The 23,298-nt window shown below is 41.4% G+C and overlaps 2 protein-coding genes across 2 annotated transcripts; one reads left to right on the top strand and one right to left on the bottom strand.

Moving 5' to 3' along the window:
- Window positions 1-17: 17 nt before the first annotated feature.
- On the top strand, window positions 18-6,869 carry BUD31 (BUD31 homolog). The gene is made up of 5 exons (XM_072120839.1): window positions 18-176; window positions 1,871-1,968; window positions 2,126-2,248; window positions 5,268-5,434; window positions 6,794-6,869. Exons 2-5 carry the CDS (start codon window positions 1,875-1,877, stop codon window positions 6,842-6,844), a joined length of 435 nt encoding a protein of 144 aa, XP_071976940.1. The 5' UTR covers window positions 18-176; window positions 1,871-1,874; the 3' UTR covers window positions 6,845-6,869.
- Window positions 6,870-8,583: 1,714 nt separating this feature from the next.
- On the bottom strand, window positions 8,584-23,241 carry PTCD1 (pentatricopeptide repeat domain 1). Its single transcript, XM_072120833.1, has 9 exons — window positions 23,123-23,241; window positions 16,299-16,721; window positions 15,030-15,170; window positions 14,341-14,559; window positions 12,569-12,670; window positions 11,791-12,480; window positions 9,462-9,578; window positions 9,181-9,363; window positions 8,584-8,823 (listed from the first exon to the last, which is right to left on the bottom strand). Exons 2-9 carry the CDS (start codon window positions 16,692-16,694, stop codon window positions 8,668-8,670), a joined length of 2,004 nt encoding a protein of 667 aa, XP_071976934.1. The 5' UTR covers window positions 16,695-16,721; window positions 23,123-23,241; the 3' UTR covers window positions 8,584-8,667.
- Window positions 23,242-23,298: the final 57 nt, after the last annotated feature.

Raw genomic sequence — 23,298 nt, 5'->3', positions numbered from 1 at the left:
CGAGGAAATATGACGTAATTAATAGTGACCGGAAGTTTAGAAAGGCCCCCAGAAGGACCTGACGTAGTACCTAGGCGCTTACCCGGAAGTGGATCGAAATAACTTCCGGTGGAATAGTTTGATCGGAGAGGTGGTGTTGTGATCTTTCTCCGTGATCTGTGTAACTGTTATAGCAGGTAGGTGGGCCGGGTGTTCTCTGTATCTGGTGTAAAAGGCGGAGGGATTCTGTAGGGGTTTAAAGAGGTTGGCCACTCGTTTATATAAGTTGCCCGTGTCAATGCCTTTACTGCCTTAATAATAAACCCTGAATGAGTGATTCAGTCCTGCTACTTACTTATGTACAAACTCTCAATGATTGAACTCTGCTGAATATTTGGAACTGTAGCAACAGAGCTATTGATAGAGATTTTTATCTAGGACTCAAAACAGTCCTTATCATTTATATGGTGACTTTTGACTTAACCCCTTTATGGCTCCTTGGTACCTGGATGAGAGCACACACACACTAAGACACACCAGTCTGTTAAAAAATGCTCCCAGTTTATTAGAGCGCAATATAACAATCTTAATGTGTTGCACACTTGGCTCCTCGGAGCTAACAACGGCTCAGGACCGGTCCACAAACAGTCCCACAATTAAAACAAAAGAAAGAGAAATTACTCTGACCGAAGCTCTGACAATCCTTTATAAATTCTTTATGAATCCAACACAGTATATTGCTTGATGCATCGATCCATTTCAATGAGTATTGCACGTCTCCACAAGAATAGGTCACATTCAGACTAACTACAGCGCGTTTCCTAATCCTCCTTCATTGCCATCTCTCTTTAAGACAATTTCACTAGAAGAAATACACATATGGATAGTGTAGGATATTCTTTGTAGTTTAAAATTTTATTAAAAAATATACTGCAATGCTATTGGCCATGATGAGTATTTCTTCATAAATTCACTTTCTCTAAACATGTAGGTGAACTTTACATATTATTTCTCACTTCGAGCACCGTCTCCAGGGAGACATAACGTTTATACTAATTGCCCTTGTGTTAGCTCTGTCACAGCATGGCCTTCACGCAGATAGCAGGTAGCAATAGCGAAGACACAGTAAAGTTTCACACACAATGAAGTCTGATTTATGACATGGGCGTACACAGGTCAACAGCACCCTCCGGCTAAAACCAAAATGGCGGCTTGTAGAGGGATATATATTTAACAGCTATGAACTATTAATAGATGAATATTGGAAAATTACCTAATATGTGCCCTCCCCCACATACTTACACACACATTACAAAAAACATGGTATTACTAAAACATAGCTTTAATGACTTTGCTAGGTATGAATGGATTTTTTTTTTGTATTTATTTTGTGAAAAAAACAACAACCCATATTTACCTTGCAAAGTCATTACAATCTAGTTTTGGTACAGGCAGTCCCCGGGTTACATACAAGATAGGGTCTGTAGGTTTGTTCTTAAGTTGAATTTGTATGTAAGTCAGAACTGTATATTTTGTCAATGTAATCCGAGCCAGAACTTTTTTGGTCTCTGTGACAATTGGATTTTAAAAATGTTGGGTTGTCATAACAATCAGGATTAACAATAAAGCTTTATTACAGACACCTGTGATAACTGTTACAGCTGATCATTGTAGCCTAGGACTAATGTACAATAAATTACCAATATCCAGAGGTCCGTTTGTAACTAGGGGTCGTATGTAAGTCGAGTGTTCTTAAGTAGGGGACTGCCTGTATTACAGTCCAGATATGGGTTTTGCATGTTACCTTTGGTGATTAACCTTGTTGTGACATTGGTGCTCTTGTTTTTCATCATTATTTTAAACACATATTTGTGATAATCTGTGTTGTCAGGACAATGCCTAAAGTGAAGCGCAGCAGGAAGGCTCCTCCGGATGGTTGGGAACTTATAGAACCTACATTGGATGAGCTGGATCAGAAAATGAGAGAAGGTGAGGAGGCAAAAGCTTTTAGGAATAAGTCAATGAATACTGAGAAATGAATGTTTTGATTATAAATGGTGTGATAATGTATCTCATTCTTACTGTAACGCTGAATGTGCTGATCAGGGGATGGTTAACGCAATGTTTTATGCTGTTTATTTACCAGCTGAAACTGACCCTCACGAAGGGAAGAGGAAGGTGGAGTCACTGTGGCCGATCTTTCGTATTCATCATCAAAAAACCCGATATATATTTGATCTGTTCTATAAGAGGAAAGCTATAAGTAGAGGTAAGTTTATGTTTGCTTCATTCTAATTCATTCTTCAAAAACATAACTAAACATAACTAAATTGTGATGTATAGGATTTCTGAGATTGATGGCATCTTGGTTCTGTAAATCATGAATTTACTTTAAGGGAACCTGTCAACATTAAGTGACCTAATAAACCAGTGTGTAGTCATACAGCTGAACACCTTCCAGTTTATGTTTCTTTCATGACCCAGTGTGGAGGTAAAATCAACTTTTACCCCTACAAGTATTAGGATGTGCATGTATGTCGGGAAATGCGGGCAGTTGCCGCATCCCGACATACATGCACGTCTCGGGGATCGCCCGGGCTCAGTAGCACAGCCTGTGCGATCGCTGCAGGAGCATCACTGTATGTGACAGCCAGGCTCCCACACTAACAGCTGGGATCGAGATACTCACGATCCCGCCTGTTTAACCCCAGACGGAGGTGCCGACTGCTTCCATGGCAGCCCCGGGGTCCTATGAAGGTCCCCAGGGCTTTCAGCACGATCTAGCACAGTGCCTGTCAGCCTATGCATTTGTGAAAATCGCCACAAAACTCTACATATTGGGTATCACCACGTCTGTAACAAAATTGTTACTGAACCTGTACAGTGAACGCAGTAAAAAATTTTATTTAAAAAAACCCACAAATTTTCACATCCAACCTCCAACAAATAAGTTCTATATTGTGCAAAACAAGGTATCCATAAAAAAGTTATATAAATGGGGTATCTCCATAATTGTGGTGATCTATATAATAATATTTTTATTGTACAGTGAACGGCCTACAAAGAAAAAACCCTAAACCAGAATTAATGATTTTCTTATTCTCACCAAGAGAGTTCATAAAATCTCATCAATTGGCTATTGAACCACCCTAAGTGATCCAACTCAACAGTGAATCTTATCCCCATATGTCCATGTTACAACGAAATATACTCCAGTATAAGCCTAGTTTTTCAGAACAAAAAAATGTGCTGAAAACCCAAACTCTGCTTATACTCTAGTAAAAAAAATGTAGGTTTTACCAGGTTTTTGTGGTAAAATTAGGAGGGTCGTCTTATACTGATACTTATATACGGTAAACATTTTATGGCCTGTAAAATGTGATAATGCAACTGTGCTCTGCATGGCGCCTCCTCCCCTTCTATGCCCGGCCGCGTGCCCGTACAGCAGTTTACCACAATATATGGGGTGTCAGTGTACTCGGGAGAAATTGGATATTAAACTTTTTGTCATTTAATCCATTGTGAATCTTTAATTTTGGGCCAAAATTAATGTATTGTCAAAAAAAGTTACAAATTGTAAATTTCACCTCCACTTTGTTTTTAGCCATGTAAAACACCTAAAGGGTTAACAAAGTCACTTGAAAACTGAGCAGGTACCTGTAAATATAGATTTTGGCGATTTTTCATAAAAATGTCAAAAAAATGCACCACAATTCTAAGCCTTTTAACAACCTAGGAAAACGAGAAAATGCGGAAAAAGCCATCCCAACATAAAGCGGACATTTGGGAAATGTTATTTATAAAGTTATTGGGTGATCTGAAGATCTTCTTAAAAAGAAAAGAATTTATAACTTTGAAAATTGAGAATTTTTCCAAATTTTTGACAAATTTCTATTTTTTTTTTTTCATAATTAAATTAAACAGAAAAGATATCATCCAAATATTACCACATATTTGAAGTACAATGTGTGACGAGAAAACATTCTCAAAATTACTTGGGTATGTTAAAGCATTTGAAGGTTATAACCACTTATAGCGACACGGGGCAGATTTTAAAAAAATGTGCTTGGTCCTTAAGGGGTTAAAGTGAGATGTTAATTGCATGTATAAAGGTGGAGATTGTAGACTGGAGTCATTCCTCCACAGAACCCCCTTCACTGTTATTGATGGTCCGGCTTCCAGAGACATCACTTACCAGATCTCCTGCAGTCCGATGCATCATCCTCCTTGACTTTATAAAACCAATTCACAGCTCAATTCAAAGTTGATTTTCTGGATGATGTCACCACACTGGGCCATGTAAGAAACAAAAACTAGAAGGTGTTAACACTGCTTCACAATATTCTGGTAGTGATTTATTAGGCCAATTGCTGATGACAGGTTCCCTGGAATTCTATCATGACTGTAAGCTCCTGTGAGTAGGGACCTCATTCCTATTGTTCCATGTGACAGTTAGTACTCTGTAATGTTCATTTTATTTCTATATGTCCCCTATGATTTGTAAAGTGCTATGGAATATAATTGTTATCATGAAAGTGGAGTTATCATAAAAGCTATGTGTGGCTGACAATTCATAACATGCTATATTATTTAAATTGCTAAATTTATTGCATTTGTGAAAATTTGCACCAGCCTTGGAGCAACTAAGGTTGAAGTGTAACATTCCCTTACACAAGTGCCTGTGCCATACGAGAAAATCCTGCATCTCCTGACACTATTACGATTAGTAGTATTTTCATTACAGATTTGTATACCATAAACACCTGAGTGATATTTGGCTTTATCAAAATAAAACCAATTGTGTGCTTTTTTGTGAAGATTAAACACATTATTTTATTTTTTTTTATGGTGCACCACATTTTATTTGCCCTACAATCTATGACTACCGTATATACTTGTATACTCACCCTCCAGCTGCTCCCCCGATGCCCGTGGTAACATCCTGTAGGGCGCTGCCATGTTTTTCTCCCTGGCGGCACATAGTATAGTTTTTCTCCCTGCATCTGCCGGGAAGAACATGGCCGCGCCCTGCAAGATATTACCGAAGAAAGAAGACGGGCGCGGAAGACATCATGGGAGCAGCGCGGACATCGGGGGAGCAGCGCCGCACATCGGGGCCACCGGAGGGAGATTGTTTCAGAACTACTGGCATAGGCCCGATTATAATTTTTTATACATAATATATATATTATTTTACAGAATACATTTACAAGTATCCTTAATTGTATAAAAATGTCCAAAAACCTCAGCATACTGTACAAAATGGTGATTGTTTTGTGCTTTTATAGAACTTTATGACTATTGCATAAGGGAAGGATATGCCGACAAGAACCTTATTGCAAAGTGGAAAAAACAAGGATATGAGAACCTGTGCTGCCTGCGTTGTATACAGACCAGGGACACAAATTTTGGAACCAATTGTATTTGTCGTGTCCCCAAAGGCAAGCTTGAAGTGGTAAGAATTCTTTTATGGGAAGTTTAAATGTCATAGCCTTTCATTATCTTTTGTGGAACGTCTTTTAACCCCTTAACGCCGAGGCCCGTTTTCGTATTTCCATTTAACTCTCCACTTTTAAGCGCAGTTTTCTGTTACGGGGTTAAACACTTGGAGTAACACTTATTATATTTGGATAGGTTTTACTTATTGTTTGTTTATATCAGTTCTAGGAAAAGGGGAGTGATTTGAATTTTTAGGGATTTTTTAAAAATCTTTATTTTTTAAAGTACTCAGTAGAGTACTTTAACCCTAGATTGTCTGATACTATCGCAGTATATGGGGATTTTCCACATCTATTACAATGTGCAAATCGGACATTGTAATACATGGGCAACAACGAGACGGCCTTTGGTCCTTGTATGACCCGAGGCTGCCATAATAACACAACGCTGCTTCCAGATGAAGTCACACAGGCAGCAACGATCTAAACCAATATAGCGGTTCCCACGCGCCTGCAGCTTTTTAATGCCGCCGCCATCCTTGCCGATGGCAATCAAGGGCACCGAACGTGGGTGTTTGCCGCAATATGCAGCAAACATCCTCCATGTATGGAGAGGACTCAGCCCTTGAGTGTCGTCACATGTCGGTAAGGGGTTAAAATTACAAATGTTTTGCTCCATAGAAATGGCACTAGCCTCTTTGAAAGTTCATCAAGTTTTTAGCACACTTAGCATAGTACTTACAAATAAAGAAGCTTTGTAATTAATCTTATCAAACATAATCCCTCTTTTTCTCCCATCTCATTAGTAATAAACAGCTGTAGTATTAACCCCTTCAGTATGTTCTGGCACCTGCCGTGTTGAAAAGGAAGGTCGGATTAGTTGATGAGCAGATTAAAGGGGTTATCCGAGTTTACTAATAATGTAGGGAGGGGCAATTTAAAATTAATAAACGTGTACTTACCACCTCCGGCGCTGCCGATGTCCCGCGCTGCTGTCCATCTGATCTGTGTGCCGGTTTGATTACAAGGGTGCACAGGGAGCTTTCGGTCAGCCGGAAGCTCCCATCCGACACCATCTCCCAGCACCATTGCAGCCGCAGTTCAGTAAATTACCAGCATCCAGACAGCTTGACCAGAGGTCACAGTGGGCAGAGAGGTTGTTTGTAACTAGGAAATGTCTGTAAGTCGGGTTTAAAACAATTACTTGTACAGGTGGTTCCTGACTTTTAATATTTTTGCATATTCTCGGGCTGAGATAAGTGGGTGATCCTTTGTGCACATGCTAATAATTAGTCTGGCTAAATTGGGAGTGAATCTAGAGATGTGTTATTTGTGTACTTTACTGATACAATGTTTGTTTGCTTTCTTTGTTTCAGGGGAGGATTATTGAATGCACACACTGTGGCTGCAGAGGATGCTCTGGATGAAATAAAAACATTTTATAAACTTGAATATTTCAGATTCTTTTAAGATGAAGAATATTATCTTATTGTGGCTGTCTTGTGACCAGTTTTTTCATTTTTTTTTTAAGTATGTAATAAAGATGCTGTTTAAATCCAAAGAAATCTTCCTCTTGACAGTCTTATTTCCATCACAGCAGTCAATCTCAAAGTAATTGTTCAGGATTAAAAATAACTCTATATGACAGAGGGGCTATAAAAATAGGTCTCTTATGCCCCTCTACTCCTCCAACGCCAGCCTTAATTAAAGGAAACCTACCATTTGATTTGATGCATTATGAAGTAAACATACCTTGAGAATGCTGTAACTACACTCATGCAGCATCATATCTTGGTTAATCCCTGAGCTGAATGGTTTTGCTGAAAAAACAATTATAACATTCAGGACCTTGGGAAAGCTGGGTCAGGATGGGTGACAAACACATTATACACTGGAGCTTGTAATTACAAATGGAGGTTAGTCAAGACATGACTAATCAACTTGAGCTGGATCACTCATACACAGCAGCTGGGGGGGTGCAGCAATTGATTATTCTGTCTGGCGGGGAGAACAGTGATTGCATCATCATCCCCTGCATAGAAAAACTGGCATGCTAGAAGAAGCACTGATCCAAGTGCTGAAGGAGCCATAGAAGCGAGACCTCTTCATTATCATAATGTCACATGTTTTATCAGCAAAACCACTCGGCACAGGTATTAACCAAGATATGATTCTGCATCGGCTACAGAATTCTCAAGGTATGTTTGCTTCATAATTCATAAAATCAAATGGTAGGTTTCCTTTACCAACCTGCACTGCCAACCTCTGTATATTGGGACCAGCAGCGGCTGACATTCAGCTGCAGCTCAATGAAGTTGGAGAGAAATAAGTATAAGAGGTGCTTCTTTACTGTCCTCCCTCCTAGCCAAATGCAAATTTTATTCCCAGAAAAACGAATTTAAGATCAAATCAAAACATAAGTGATATTTTTGAGAACATGGTTCTCTACCCTAATGACATTTTTTTATTTTTAGGGGGCCCATAGGTTGATGCCCTAATGGGGACAATTTTCTCCTGCGTCTACTTCATAGTGTCGAAAAGTGACAGATGTTATCAAGTGCTTTTGACAGTTTCGATAGGTAGATTGTATAAAATACAGCCTATGGTTAGCAGGGTGCCTGCAAGCTATTGTTCTGTGTAGTTAAATGAAAAAATGAGAAAACAATATGAATACCCTAAGGTCATATTCACACAGTTGAATGTGAGAATTGTTAGTTGCAAAATGTTGTTCAGGAGAAGAGTATGACGTTAAAGGGTTATTGCCTTGCCAGAACATCAATCTTATACTCGTGAATACTATTATATGGTCCTGGCAGGGTGATTGCTCATGGACAGATGGAGATCACATGACCCTCCATCTGCAGCCATTTTATGGACAGGAATGTCTGGCTGATAATATAAAGTGAAGCCTCCTATCTTATGTCAAAAAAGCAGTGCAGAACTTTTAATGGATGTATACCTAAATATCCTGCCCTCACATGCTTTTCCTAAAGTGGACAACCCTTTTAAATAATGACAAACATAATAGCCACAGAATGCAAATTGAGAACAAATGGGGAGTGGGGCAGAGAAGTAGTATGGGCCTAAGCAACACCTTGGTTTTCTTCACTAGGCCGGTATTACACAAATGCATTAAGCCAAAGCTTCTATCCATCACTAACAATCATTGTGACAAATTATTTTATTAATAAAGATACAGTAGATTTATCCAGATTACATTATATACACATTTTTACATGTAAAGAAAGAGTCAATTTATTTCATCAGCTTTGGAGTTACTTTGCACTTTAACCCGATATTTCTGCCATGGGTGTTGGGGCTCTTCAGCACCCATCCAATCCAGCCATCGATTATAGTAGCCACGAAAGCCGTCTATTTTTTCTAGAAATATATTCTTTTTAAGGTACTGGAAAAGAAATAAAAATGACTTTGTAACAACAACTTGTAATCAATACGGGAAAGTAATCACAGCCGTACGGTTATATACTTCTTTTTGCAGACAGCAAGTATATAAACATTATGACAATTTTAACATATAAAATGGTGATGGATTGACTCTAAACATATTTAGGTAAAGGCTTATACAGTTTTACCACTACAAAAATGTATCTGAACAGGTACGAATGACCCTCATTCATGAAGGGGTTAAACACCATAAACAGTTAACAATATACAGGTTATATATAGTGTGGTTTTCAGTCTTACATATTTTTAGCCCGTCACATTACTGGATAAATATTTCCTCCTTATTTCACATACTTACTCGGTCAAAGTTTGGTGGGTATTGTGCTGCAAATTCCAGCTGACGGATAACCACTTCATTTGGAGCAACATTCCTGTTCCTCATGTCCCGTAAAATATCAGTCAAGTAGTCATAATTTAACCTCTTAACAGCCACATTTATCAATGTGCTGTATACATTGTTATTTGGGGGGCATCCTGCAATCTGCAGTCATTGCGTAAAAACAAAACAACCCTTGTTAACATTAAAGACAGGAAATCTTCCAAAACGTTATCGGGTAACATAACTACGGAATACGTTACCGTCATGTCCTCTAGGAGCTTTAAACCGTCTTCTTTTTTAACACATGCTCTAGCGAGATTGCAAAAGGTGTGCAGGTTTGGTGGAATTCCTCTTTGTGCCATTGTAGGCAGCAGTTCCTGTAAAAACACAATTTATATTATATGTGAGAGGTTTGATTAGGAGACATTTTGTGGGGAAAAAAAGGTCCCAAAATAATAGGTTAATTTCGGTTTCTTAATGTGAAATGGATCCTCTCACCAGATGTTCACTGATAAACCTAATGACAGCTTCCCATAGCACAATACTAACGCCTGCCCACTCAGTTTTTAACTAAAAAATAAATACTTCCTATCCCGGAAAAGGGCACCCTGCCAGATGGAGCAGCTAGTCACAAGTGGTGTGTGTTATTCATGAAAGTCACTATGTGAATAAGCCCATGTCTTCGCCATCTTCCTCATTGCTCCTTCCATTCAGCAGAGCAAAGGAAGACGAAGGGAGGAGGGAAGAGCGAGACATGCTGGAGACATGGGTAGAGTCGTTGCTGCCATGAATCACACACACACCACTTGTGACTTGAAGCTCCTTCTGGCAGGGTGCCAGGTAGACTTACAAAGTCCATTTTCTGGGGATAGGAACTATGCATTTCTTGCATAAAAACAGTGTGGGCACAAGTTAGTATAGTGCTATGGGAACCGTTAGTTTTTTTTCCTGACTTGAGTATAAGCCGAGGTGAGGTTTTTCAGCACATTTTTTGTGCTGAAAAACTCGGCTTTTACCCAAGTATATACAGTAGCTGTTATTTAAAACTTTGCTCCCAGTATTTAAAGGTCATATGATCATCACTATGTTTGGCTGTAGCCGGTTGCTTATAGTGGGTTTGATATCATGAAGAAGATGGCGTCATCATCAAGCAGTAGTGAAGCCCAAGATATCTGTGCAGGCAGGTCAGGACCGTTGTGTTGTCATTTATTGGGGCTGCAGGGACAAGAGAGGTTTATTTATGGGATGCACGTTAGCGGCTGGAGTGGTGTTGTCACAAGTCACTGCAGTCTAAGGCTACATTCACATGTAAGTGTGCTCTCTGTACTGTAGCATGACAGGCACCCAGGAAGAAGGAGGCTCACCCCCGCCCCTCTCCATAGTGTTGTATGGCGCCGTATTACAGAGAAAGATAGGACCGCACAAGTACTGCACCGTACCACTCCCGTACGGCGCCATGAGCCCATTGCAGTCTATGGGGGACGTATATAAGGCGTATATACTTTGGCCTTATATACGTCCCCCATGCGGCCGTGTGAATGTAGCCTAAAGCTGGAGGGACATGAGGGATTTATTTATATGGGACTACATGTTAGGAGGGCGGAGGACAGGAGTGTATTTACATGGGTCTATGTTGGAAGGAAAGGATTCAGGGAATAAATGTAGCACTGTTAGTAGAAAAAAGCAGCCATGCCAAATACCGGACAGAACCTTTTAAGGGAGGAGTGTGGGGCACATTTACTAAGGGTCCGACGTATTGCACAGGGGTTTTTGGCACATCGACGCCGGCTTTCACGCGACACAAATAGGGGGCGTGGCCGTCGGATAACACAACTGATTCGGACAAACCGCGGAATTTAAAATTCAAATTGTGTCGCAAGATCAGCACTAACATGCACCGGGAAGAAGAAGGTGAACTCCGGCGGACCTGAGCGGGGTATCGGCACATTCAAGAAATCGGGCACACACTGTAAGTGAATCGCGGCAGCTCCGAATCCTCGTTGGACATTCCGGATCGGCGGCATCAAGGGGACGGGTAAGTAAATGTGCCCCAGTGTGTTTTACCTGGGGCCATATGTTGGAGGGAAGCGGTGTTGGATAATGATGTACATTGAGGCACATGGCAGGTCATACTGATATAGGGAGAGATTTATCTAACGCTGGTGCATGGTACGGCAGTAAAGTATGTGATACATCCAGTATGGCCAGTGTGGGGCTGAGGTAATGTGCAGTAATGGCAGTTACACATACATAGTATGGTAACTGAGGGTTCATGGACATTGTACAGTAGTATCCCGTGTTGGCCATCTGTGAGATAACTCCGTCTTCTTTAGAAAGTCCATAACATTTTGTGAATCATAAAAGCAAACTATTTAAGCTCCATTTGGTGACTAATAACATTGAGTTTTGTTGTATACATTTATTTATAGCATAATGGTGTTTGTTTCTGCCGCTTATTTATTTCCGGAATACCCATTTAAGTGAAGTGTCAAACCAAGTCCAAATAAGTCATCCTTTCAGTCACCATTACTCATCCATTCACAATTCTGCAATTACTTCTGCTACTTTACTAAGATATACAGGACTTACCAAAGCCAATTTGAGATTCATAGTTTTACTCCTCTGCAACACCAAAGTGTTAAAAAAGGTCAGGTCGGGCTTTATTCCATATGTATCCATAAGGGCCAGCATTGCAGCTTCTGACCCCAAATCTGGTTTCACTACTTCAGCCAAGAGTGTGAAGGTTTTTATTGTAGGGGTGACTTGGTCTGCTTTCATTCTCTGAAGAATGCCTGGTAAGTCACCAATCAGAGCCAGTCTGTCAGATGGGGTAGTGACATTTGTAAAGGATACTATGTGATCAGTATTTATAGACAAGTCCAAGAGATTTGGCATATTACTAGTTTGAAGAGATGGCAAACTGGAAGAACAATGAGGCTTACTCATCTCTGCAGGTTCCTGTGAGTCCAAAGCTGTGCCATCAGGATGAGATGAGGAGTTGTCCAAGAGCAGCTGCTTCACACCTCTCCCTTCATGACCTTCCTTTCTCTTTTTGGCCCTCCTACTTTGCTTTTCTTTTTCTACATTTAAACTCAAGGGTTCCGTTTCCTGCTTTACTTTGCCTGAACTTAAACTCAAGGGAGCCAGATCCTTGGACTTCATGAGTAAATCTAGAGCTTCAGAAGAACCTCCAATTCCACAGTCTCTAGTGGCACGAATAAGCAAGTTATATGTGTTTATATCTGGCTTTATACCCATGTGCAGCATCTGCCTCCAAATCTGAAACACAAAAAGTTCCATAAAACAGTGGAACACTTCTAAACTAAGTAAATAGGTGCTCACCCCATCACAAGCCTGTAGGGAATACCTGCAGTGCATAGAGGAAGCCCTGGTCTTCATCCTTTATGCATCCCATAAATAGAACATTGAATACTTCAGGACCGGTGATATGGCACTTTTGGGCTATTTCCTTGAAGAAAGAAAAGACTAAAGTCAAAAACATTTAGTTAAGAAAATTAAGTGTTTGCAGGTTATAGTGATGTTACTGCTCAAGTAATTGAAGAGTAATTGACTCCAAAAATTTGGATTAGCAACTGCTTATACTCCACAATTCTGAAGCAGCTTTTAAAAAATTTTTTATAAAAAAAAGAATATACTGTTATCATGGGGATGTTTTTTAAATAAAATTCAATTTATACTCTAACAAGACTTTTATTAAACTGAGTGTCATTTGCTTCGACCATTTATGAAAATCAGAGAAAAATATCATCAATAACACTTGTGGATGGGGCCATAGGATATGTATGGAGGTTTCCCAATGAATGCTTATTATGTGGGCTTATACTATTTGCTCATACAGTGGCATATGTCTTCTGGTTCAGTTCCTTCTACCTGAATGCAGGAGGACGTGTGAACATCGGCAGCAGCCAGTGATTTGCTCAGGGGTCTCTCAAGTAATGTAACTTTCAATATTAGGATGGCTACATCACTAGGTAAACACCCACAGCACACACCCAATGGTGGCTTCCGATGGAGGATATACAGTACCATAGAAATCTTGGGTTCCCCTGGCTCTGTTGTGGGGATAGAAATAGGGGGATGGAAGTTTATAGAGGTATATAACTGCAGAGAAGGAGCCACGTCATCAGGGAAATTAACTGTTCATATACAGTGTCTCTACATAACCACGTCTCTAAATTATTTCATGTTATTCAATTAAATAATTTTTTGCCCAGACGGGGAATGTATTGGTATCGAGTATCGGGATACTACTCCTGGTATCAGTGTCACAATCAAAATTCTGGTATCAGTGCAACTCTACAGCACACCCAAGTTGACATTGTGATCCTTAGCCATACTTTAGTTTCATCCTATCCAACATCTGGAAAAGACTTAGGCCCGTTCCACACTTGCGAGTGTGATGCGATGAACTCGCATCACACTCGCAACGCAAGCTGCCGGGAACGCACGGCCCGAACGCTGCACCGCGGGAGTGAACTCAGCATGTCAGTTCACTCCCGCGGTGCTGCCTTCGGGCCGTGCGTTCCCGGCAGCTTGCGTTGCGAGTGTGATGCGAGTTCATCGCATCACACTCGCAAGTGTGGAACGGGCCTTAACCTCCAAGGATGCAGGTAAAATAGAATTGTAGCTTACGAATTTAAAGGGAACCTACCACCACAAATCTACCTATAGAGGTAGATCGGGTGGTAGGTGGATCAATGGGATGTGAAGATAGCCCTTTTAAGGGCTAATCCTCACTTCCCCGCACTTTTTAAGTAACTTTTATTACACTTGTATGCAAATTTTTTTATGCGGCTACTGGGGCGTGGACTAGCCGCATCTGAGGTTATACAACTGTTATATCATGGTGAATATTTAGTAAAACAGGAGCATGTCAGGAGCAGTGACTGGTCCTGTATATATTTTCCCCTTACAATCACTTAGTAGATTCCAATTCTACTGCATATATCAGCACTGATGCTAGGCATAGCCATTTGGACCCCCACCAGGCACTGATATTAGATGCTAGAGCATGCACATTAGAAAAATACTCAGCCATAGAAATAGTCTTTTTCTCCTTGTACCTTCTTCAGACACTGGATGCATTGGTGGCACATAAAAACTCTGGCCATTAATTACCTTGAAGATCTCAAAGCTCCCCTGCAGTCCTGAGCTCAGAATGCAGACTTTCAACAAGCTTCGATAAGTGATCGGGTTAAGCTGAATGTTCTTATCCATCAATTCCTGTCGGAGTTTGAGTGCTTTCTGCAGACCAGTGTCTTTCCATGGTGACTCTGCACAGGCATTGAAGAGGGCAGTATACGTGGCATCTGTGGGTACCAGACCCCTCTTTTTCATCTAAAATTCGGAACAAGTAGTTAGTATGTACTTTAATTCATGAGCTGGTGAAAATATGACTTTATTAGATAACATATATTTGTGTCTGTACCCCTCTGCTGTCTTTTGGACAAGGAAGCAGGAGCATAAGTAACAACAAGGGTAGCAGCTACTATGGGGCCTGCACTGTGAAGGCCACCCTGACTTTCACTCTAAAGAAGTCTGCTATGGGGCCCCGTCTCTACAAGTTCCTCTCCCCTGCATGGAAGCTGACCGCCTTTAGTGCTTACATGGCCAATATCTCAACAGCGAGTCTAAAGCTGAGTTGATGTATAAAGTCTGTCAAAATAGTATGTGCCAAACATGGCTTTTCAGGGTCATACTGATTCTGAGCGGCGGCTATTTACTAGTAGAGAACAATAAATACCATTGGATATGAAAAACTCACATGTACAAGGTTAAAATGGGATATATAAACCTGCACTACGTACATCTGAATATAACTTAAAAGCCTTCTTCACATATCCAACTCTACCGCATCCTCCTATAAGAACCGTGTAGTTACTTTCTTCAGGTTTTAGTCGTTCTTCTTTCAGCATCTTCACCTCAAAGAGCTCCAAGGCCTCTGCTAGCTGAAAGGCAGGAGAGAACACATGAAATGACAATAGGTGATGAACACATCACAGTCTTTATTATGGCATTTACTCTGGCTCTTTTACCTACAAAATGAACATACTGGACTACAATGTTGTTTTTGTTTTAGGCCATCAAACTAAATTTGTGAATGTCAGACTTTCTGCACCCCCATCGATTAGTTGTTTGAGCTGCACAAATATATACAGAAGGCAGACAGATGGATGTACACGATAAAGAGCACCCAGGGATAGCATTAACACCCTCATCCGTGGAGGTACCAAAAGCCGGACCTGAAATCATCCTAAAGACAGGAAACATGCTAGGAAGTTTTTCTCTTACCAATCTAATTCAACCTTCATCTACTGTGGCCATTAGTAGCCAAACAACATTGGGGGTCATTTACTAAGTGCCCGATTCGCGTTTTCCCGACGTGTTACCCGAATATTTCTGATTTGCGACGATTTTCCCTGTATTTGCCATGGGATTTTGCAGCACGCGATCGGATTAAGGCGCATCGGCGCTGACATGCATGCAACGAAAACCGGGGGGGGGGGGGGGGCAACGAAAACCCGACACGGATTCGGAAAAACCGCCACATTTAAAAAAAAAAAAAAAGTGTTGCGAAACTTGCACTTACCTTCACTAGGAATAGGCCGGTAAACTTGTGTGCATTCCGGGGGAACTTCAGCGCAGCAGCGCCACCTGGTGGACGTCGGAGGAACTGCCTTAATGAATCCCGGCCTGACCCAAATCCACCACAGAGAACGCGCCGCTGGATCGCGAATGGACCGGGTAAGTAAATCTGCCCCATTGTGTCCTTTCTCTGCAGTCCCATTGACTTTGGACTTCGTGTATAGGATGGAGGCTGACGGCCGTTTCAAGCAGCAGCATTTTTATTAAATAATTTTATTCGGTTGCCTTATAAAGAATGTCTGGACCATTATACAAGCAATTATACCTCTTGAGTCACCCCTTCACCCTCAGACTGCAAGCTCTTGCAAGCAAGGCCCTCACTCCTATTGTTTCATATGACTATTGTTACTCTGTAATGTAATATTATATTTGTTTATGTTGTAAAGCGCTACGGAATATGATGCTGCTATATAAATAAAGATTATTATTACCTTGCCTTCCTTTATTTTGGCCTTACACTGTAGGAAGTACCAATATGGCGTGTTTCTTCTTCCCCGGTACCTCTGATTAACCTGTTGTGTCTCCCCAGCATCATCCTCTTCATAACGCAAGTCCTGGATCTCCGGAGAAGATTTCTTATACACAGTTCTTGAGTATTTATCAGTCAATGTCCCAAAGTTGTCCTCCTGTGGTAGCTCTGGTTTACGGTCAGTATAGTCAGAAATACTCTGGAATCCTGTTATTCTCTGCTGACATAACAGTCTGTGCTTTATTGGAGTTCGAGTACAAGTTATACAAATGTGTCTGCACACAGGCTGTAGTTTAAGGAGGCGTCCTGGTGCCTGAGAGTACAAAGGCAACTTAGAGAGGATCTGCAGGAAGGCCATGGCATCGGACTATGATGTTCATGAAGCCTGAAAGAATACAGAAAATATATATTGTAAACAATAAGGGTGACCCATATGCCTCAGTGCTCAGGAACCAATGTCAGAGCCAATGGCTTTTGTCACAAGAATTTGGCTACAATAGCCAGCAAGCACATGTCCCCCTGCCCCCCCCCAGTATATAGCCAGCGCCTGCCCCCCCAGTATATAGCCAGCGCCTGCCCCCCCAGTATATAGCCAGCGCCTGCCCCCCCAGTATATAGCCAGCGCCTGCCCCCCCAGTAAATAGCCAGCGCCTGCCCCCCCAGTAAATAGCCAGCGCCTGCCCCCCCCAGTATATAGCCAGCGCCTGCCCCCCCAGTATATAGCCAGCGCCTGCCCCCCCCCCCAGTATATAGCCAGCGCCTCCCCCCCCCCAGTATATAGCCAGCACCTCCCCCCCCCAGTATATAAGTATATAGCCAGCACCTCCCCCCCAGTATATAGCCAGCGCCTGCCCCCCAGTATATAGCCAGCGCCTGCCCCCCCCCCAGTATATAGCCAGCGCCTGCCCCCCCCCAGTATATAGCCAGCGCCTGCCCCCCCCCAGTATATAGCCAGCGCCTGCCCCCCAGTATATAGCCAGCGCCTGCCCCCCCCCCAGTATATAGCCAGCGCCTGCCCCCCCCCAGTATATAGCCAGCGCCTGCCCCCCCCAGTATATAGCCAGTGCCTGCCCCCCCCAGTATATAGCCAGTGCCTGCCCCCCCCCAGTATATAGCCAGCGCCTGCCCCCCCCAGTATATAGCCAGCGCCTGCCCCCCCCCAGTATATAGCCAGCGCCTGCCCCCCAGTATATAGCCAGCGCCTGCCCCCCCCAGTATATAGCCAGCGCCTGCCCCCCCCCCAGTATATAGCCAGTGCCTGCCCCCCCCAGTATATAGCCAGCGCCTGCCCCCCCCCCCAGTATATAGCTAGTGCCTGTCCCCCTCACAGGTTCTATACTGTCTTCAGCTCCGGCTCCATCTTTGGGTCCCTCAGCTACGTGCACAAAACACACACAAAGTATATGATATATAGGCCCCATTTCTATATAATGAAAATTATATCATGATATAAACATGAAATAAAAAAGACATATTTAAATAAAAGACAAGATATAATTTATCAAATCTAAAGTTACTACATATCTCCTTGTCAGATGCCCTGTTCGCATGGTCCTGCAACGAATTCTATTAATTTTATATATTATATTCTATGTTGTATATGTATGTCTATATATGTTGCAAGTCTTTAATTATGTCATGTTTCTTTGAACGTGATCACATGACCGCAATAGCGGCTATTTTAAATATCACCTGTTTATGTCTCACGCAATGCCATGATGAAGGATTTTTCCGAAAAGCGTAGGCAATAACACTGTGTATGATTGTGTTCTCCATGTGTTCATCCGTTTCTACAAACTTTTAAAGAATGAAATAAATTTTTTTGTTTTATTTACTCTGGATCGTTGTGTGAAGCTGGACTAAACGCATAATTTTCTGTTGTGGACTTGGAACTGAGTTGTCCGTGCTCCAACTATGCCAGACACTGCTACATGATTCTCAGGTGAGCTGACTCTCTTCAGTATATAAGGATGTATGTACACAGCCCCAGTCTAGATACTTATATAAGGATCTATACACAGGGTGCAGCAAAAGTTGGGACGATGGAATATCTTGTGAAATACACATCAGATCAAAAAACTAAAAATATACGATATACAATACATGTTACTGTACTGTCTAGCAGGGCAACTTAACCCCTTACGGACGCAGCGTTTTTTCCCTCATTTCTCGCTCTACACCTTCAAAAATCCATAACTTTTTCATTTTTCAGACCTGTGTGAGGGCTTATTTTGTGCAATACAAATTTCACTTCCCAGTGGCGTTATTTATTATTCCATGCTGTGTATTGGGAAGCTGAAAAAAAATTCCAAATGTGGAAAAATCGGAAAAAAAAAAACGTGTTTGCGTCACGTTCTTGTGGGCTAAGTTTTTACGAATTTCACCGCGCTCTCCAAATAACACTCTACTTTATTCTTTGGTTCGGTATGATCACGGTGATACCAAATTTATACAGGTTTTGTGTTTTAATATATTTTCAAAAATTAAACAAATGTGTATGGAAAAGAAAAAAAATTTCGCCATCTTCTGATGCTATTAACTTTTTCATACTTCGGTGCCCGAAGCGTTTATTTGCGAAATGAGCCAAATGAGCTATTTTCCGCTATGAGGTTCACTCCCGGCAATAGAGGTTTTCATATTTTAATAGATTGGCCATTTGAGACGTGGTAATTCCTATTGTGTCTGTGACTTTTACTGTTTATTACGTTTTTTAAAATTATTTTTAAAAAACTGATGGTGGCATCATCCAGAAAATCAGCTTTGAAGTGAGGTGTAAATTGCTTTTTTGCCTTAAAATGCCCCCTTCAGTATAATTGGTCCTGCATCCATGGACATCAATGACTTCTCCTAAAGTCACATGGGATGAAGTGTACAAAGTCTGAGATAGCTTGACTTTAACACCTTGCCGACCGAGGGCGAACTATATCGTCCTCGTGCGGCAAGGGGTGTATGGAGAGAGCTCACGAACTGAGCTCTCTCCATACACAGTGGGTAACTGCTGTATAATACAGCCAACACATGCCTGTTACTGCCGCGGTCGGTGCTGGCACCGATCACGGCAGTTAACCTGTTAAGTCCTGCGATCGCACCCATACAGTCCTAAAAATGAAAGCATTAAAAACGTCATCAAAAGTCGCAAAAAATTACACCACCCACAGCTCCGTACACTGAAGTAAGAAAAAGTTATTAGCGCCAGAAGACGGCAAAATGAAGACTTTTTTTTGTACAGGAGGTTTTAATTTTTTTAAATGTATGAAAACATTATAAAACCTGTACAAATTTGGTATCCTCATGATCGTACCGAACCAAAGAATAAAATAGACATGTGATTTGGGGCGCTAAGTGAAAGCTGTAAAATCCAAGCCCACAAGAAAACGGCGCAAATGCGTTTTTTTTTTATCATTTTCACTGCATTCTGAATTTTTTCCCCGCTTCCCAGTATAATAATAAATACCATCACTATTAAGTGCAATTTGTTACGCAGAAAACAAGCCCAAACAGAGCTCTTTACATGAAAAAATAAAAAGTTACAGATTTTTGAAGGTGGGGAGTGAAAAATTAAAATGCAAAAATGAAAAAGGGCCATGTCCCTAAGGGGTTAATGCTAAACCCTATGCCTCCTTCACTTTATACATCTAACTTAAAAGTAGATTTTCTGGATGATGCCACCGAGCTGGGTCATGAAAGAAACATGAAGCTGTTGAACTGCTTGACAACATACTGGTAGTGATTTATTAGGCCAATTTCTGATGACAGGTTCCCTTTAATGGCAGTCCAACCTCTTACACATTGGAGAGATGATTAATTTTTAAGTCTCCTCCCATCTAAAGATGGGGAGTTTTCTCAATATTTTTCAAAAATCTATTCATGTACATTTTTAGTTTTTCGATCCAATGTTTATTTCACTAGCCCGACCTTTTTGTTACAACACTCTGTAAATTGTATACTCATATAAGGTTCAAGTCCCAGGGTAACATCTGCAAATAGTTTGTATGTTCTCTCCGTGTTTGTGTGTGTTTCTTCTGTGTCCTCCGGTTTCCTCCCACACTCCAAAACAAACTGGTAGGTTGATTAGATTGTGAGCCCCATTGGGAACAGGGACAGATTTTTAGCTCTGTGCTGCGTAATCTGTGAGCACTATATAAATAAAGGAATTATTATTATTAAGGATCTATAGACTGTGCATAGATATATACCGTATATTCGACGTATAAGACGACCTGGTGTATAAGACGACCCCCCTACTTTCCTGTTAAAATATAGAGTTTAAGATATATTCGCCGTATAAGACTACCCCTTTTCCAACTGCCCCCCAGTAGCTATAATTAATGTCCTGCCCCCCAGGAGTGAAGTTGGCCCCCCCACCTTGTTCAAATCAAACAAAATTAGTGTCAAACATTTGTGCTACGTTTGTGCTGGTTTGTGCAGCAGAAATTTTCGTTTGTGCCGCTATCATTTTTAAGATATTAATGAGAGTTTCCAGAGGTCATCAGAGGTCAACCAGCCCCCCCACCTTGCCCAAACCAAACCAAACTGGTGCCGAACAATTCTGCTACGTTTGTGCTGCTTACATTTTTGTTTGTGCTGCTTTTGTTTTGAATAAATTAACAAAAAATTCAAGTTCAAAAGTTCAAGCAGCCCCCCCACATTAACCGAATCAAACAAAACTGGTGTCAAACGTTATTGCTACGTTTGTGCAGCAAAAATTTTCATTTGTGCCGCTATCATTTTTACGGTATGTTCAGGTGTTTACATAGGTTAAAGGTGTTTAGGAAGAACTGGTAAAAAACAAACTTAGTGACACTTCCCTGGTTTGATCACCAGGGGGAGCTAGCAAACACATTGTACTTTGGAAGAAATGAACTCTGATGACCTCTGGAAAAAAGTATGAATATATTAAAAATGATAGCAGCACAAACTAAAATTTTTGCTGCACAAACCAGCACAAATGGAGCACTAACGTTTGACACCAGTTTTGTTCGATTTGGTTAATGTGGGGGGGCTGCTTGAACTTTTGACCTTTCATTTTTTGTTCATATATTCAAAACAAAAGCAGCACAAACAAAAATTTGAGCAGCACAAACGTAGCAGAATTGTTAGGCACCAGTTTTGTTTGGTTTGGACAATGTGGGGGGCTGGTTGACCTCTGATGACCTCTGGAAACTCTCATTAATATCTTAAAAACAATAGCGGCACAAACGAAAATTTTTGCTGCACAAACCAGCACAAACGTAGCACAAACGTTTGACACCAATTTTGTTTGATTTGAACAAGGTGGGGGGGCCAACTTCACTCAGGTATAATTACTGTCCTGCCCCCCACTAGCCCTAATTAATGCTCCCCCCCCCAGTAGCTATAATTACTGTCCTGCAACCCCAGTAGCCATAAATAATGTCCCCCACCACCAAACAGGGCCCTATATATTTAAGCTAAATAAAAAACATAATTCTTACCTTATCCCGCTCCTGTTTGTGCTGCCTCTCATCAGGGGATCCGGCGCATGCGTCAGCGAAAGTGATGGGTGTCGACGGCGGGTAAGTAGTGTGAGGTGGGTGGGACGGGGGCCCGTTCTAATTTTGAATTATGACAGCTCCGGGCCTTCCCTGATCCAGCGCACGGACCAGATGTAGAACAGTCCGTGCGCTGTAACAGGCAGGCCCGCGGCTGTCACAATTCAAAACATCTGCCCGCTGTGCTGCGCTGAGTTATCAGCGCAGCGCAGGGGTCAGGTGCGGGTCTCTGACTGACCGGCAGCGGAGCTTCGGTGGATCGCGGGAAAGGTGAGAAACATTACCGGCCTATAAGACGACCCCAGACCAGACAGAAGATTTTTCAGTCTTCTAAAGTCGTCTTATACGCCGGTATATACGGTAGTTACATATGTCCCTCAAGTTCAACCAAAGAAGGGAAGGGATTGGATGAGGAAGATATTTATGGGAAACAATTCTATATAACATAACCATCAAATTTATTTAAAAAGGCATCTAGACCCTTCTCAAAGCTCTCTGCTGTCCCTGCTGTGACCAGAGCCTGAGGCAGGCTATTCCACAGATTGACCGTTCTCATAGTAAAAAAGCCCTGTCGCCTTTAGTGGTTTAGTGCCCCCTCGTCTTTTGATTTGATTTAACCAGGAACAACTTTCCACCATATTTTTTGTATGGACTATTCATATATTTATATAAATTAATCATGTCCCCTCGTAGTCGTCTCTTTTCCAGACTAAATAAATGTAATTGTTTTAATCTTTACTCCATACTGCTTTTTTTTTCCTTCTTACAAATGTTGGTGAGTGTTTTGTAATTATTGATGGCTTCTGGTGACCCATCAGCTTTACATTTTGTGAATGCCCTCTTTTTATCATTCATTGCTCTTTTAACTGTATCTGTAAACCAAACGAAATGTAGAATTATAATGACCCAGGATAGATTTAAAGGTCTCCCGTTTAGCATTATCATGTGACAGTATCTGATCCCGGTTTATATCCGGTAGTGCAGCCCTGTATTTCGGGACATTTTGCTTTTTGAGGTTTAGTGGAATAAAATGTTGTGTTTTCTCATTCCCTAGTCTATACACACACACACATATATATATATATATATATATATATATATATATATATATATATATATACACACACACACATATCAGCAGGTACATACAGTGTATATATACACATATAAGCAGGTGCAGACAGTGTATGTGTATATATATATATATGTATATATATATATATATATATATGTATACAGATGCAGACAGTGTATACACGTGCCCCTGTGTTATTACCGCTCCGGTAGTCAGCACTCTGCTCCCATGTGTCCTCCTCTCCTCTGTCACAGGTCACGTTACCCAGCATGCACTGCCGCGGCCCAGCGTTTCCCTTTTCCCACAGTGCCTTGCGGTAGCTCGTTGAGCCGCTGTACGGCAATTATCTGCGGAGTCCCAGTCGGGGCTGATGCTGG

This window comes from Engystomops pustulosus, chromosome 8 (assembly GCF_040894005.1).
Source record: "Engystomops pustulosus chromosome 8, aEngPut4.maternal, whole genome shotgun sequence".
NCBI classification, from domain to species: domain Eukaryota; kingdom Metazoa; phylum Chordata; class Amphibia; order Anura; family Leptodactylidae; genus Engystomops; species Engystomops pustulosus.
This window is presented reverse-complemented; position numbering and strand designations above follow the sequence as displayed.

Coding starts and splice junctions, on each gene's coding strand:
- PTCD1 (XM_072120833.1), bottom strand. CDS start 16,694: ATGGCCTTCCTGCAGATCCTCTCTAAGTTGCCTTTGTACTCTCAGGCA. Junction 15,171..16,298: donor CCAAAATAAAGGAAGGCAAG/GTAATAATAATC, acceptor CCTGCCTTTCAG/CTAGCAGAGGCCTTGGAGCT. Junction 8,824..9,180: donor ACCCACCAAACTTTGACCGA/GTAAGTATGTGA, acceptor TTTCTTTTCCAG/TACCTTAAAAAGAATATATT.
- BUD31 (XM_072120839.1), top strand. CDS start 1,875: ATGCCTAAAGTGAAGCGCAGCAGGAAGGCTCCTCCGGATGGTTGGGAA. Junction 2,249..5,267: donor GAGGAAAGCTATAAGTAGAG/GTAAGTTTATGT, acceptor GTGCTTTTATAG/AACTTTATGACTATTGCATA. Junction 5,435..6,793: donor CCAAAGGCAAGCTTGAAGTG/GTAAGAATTCTT, acceptor TCTTTGTTTCAG/GGGAGGATTATTGAATGCAC.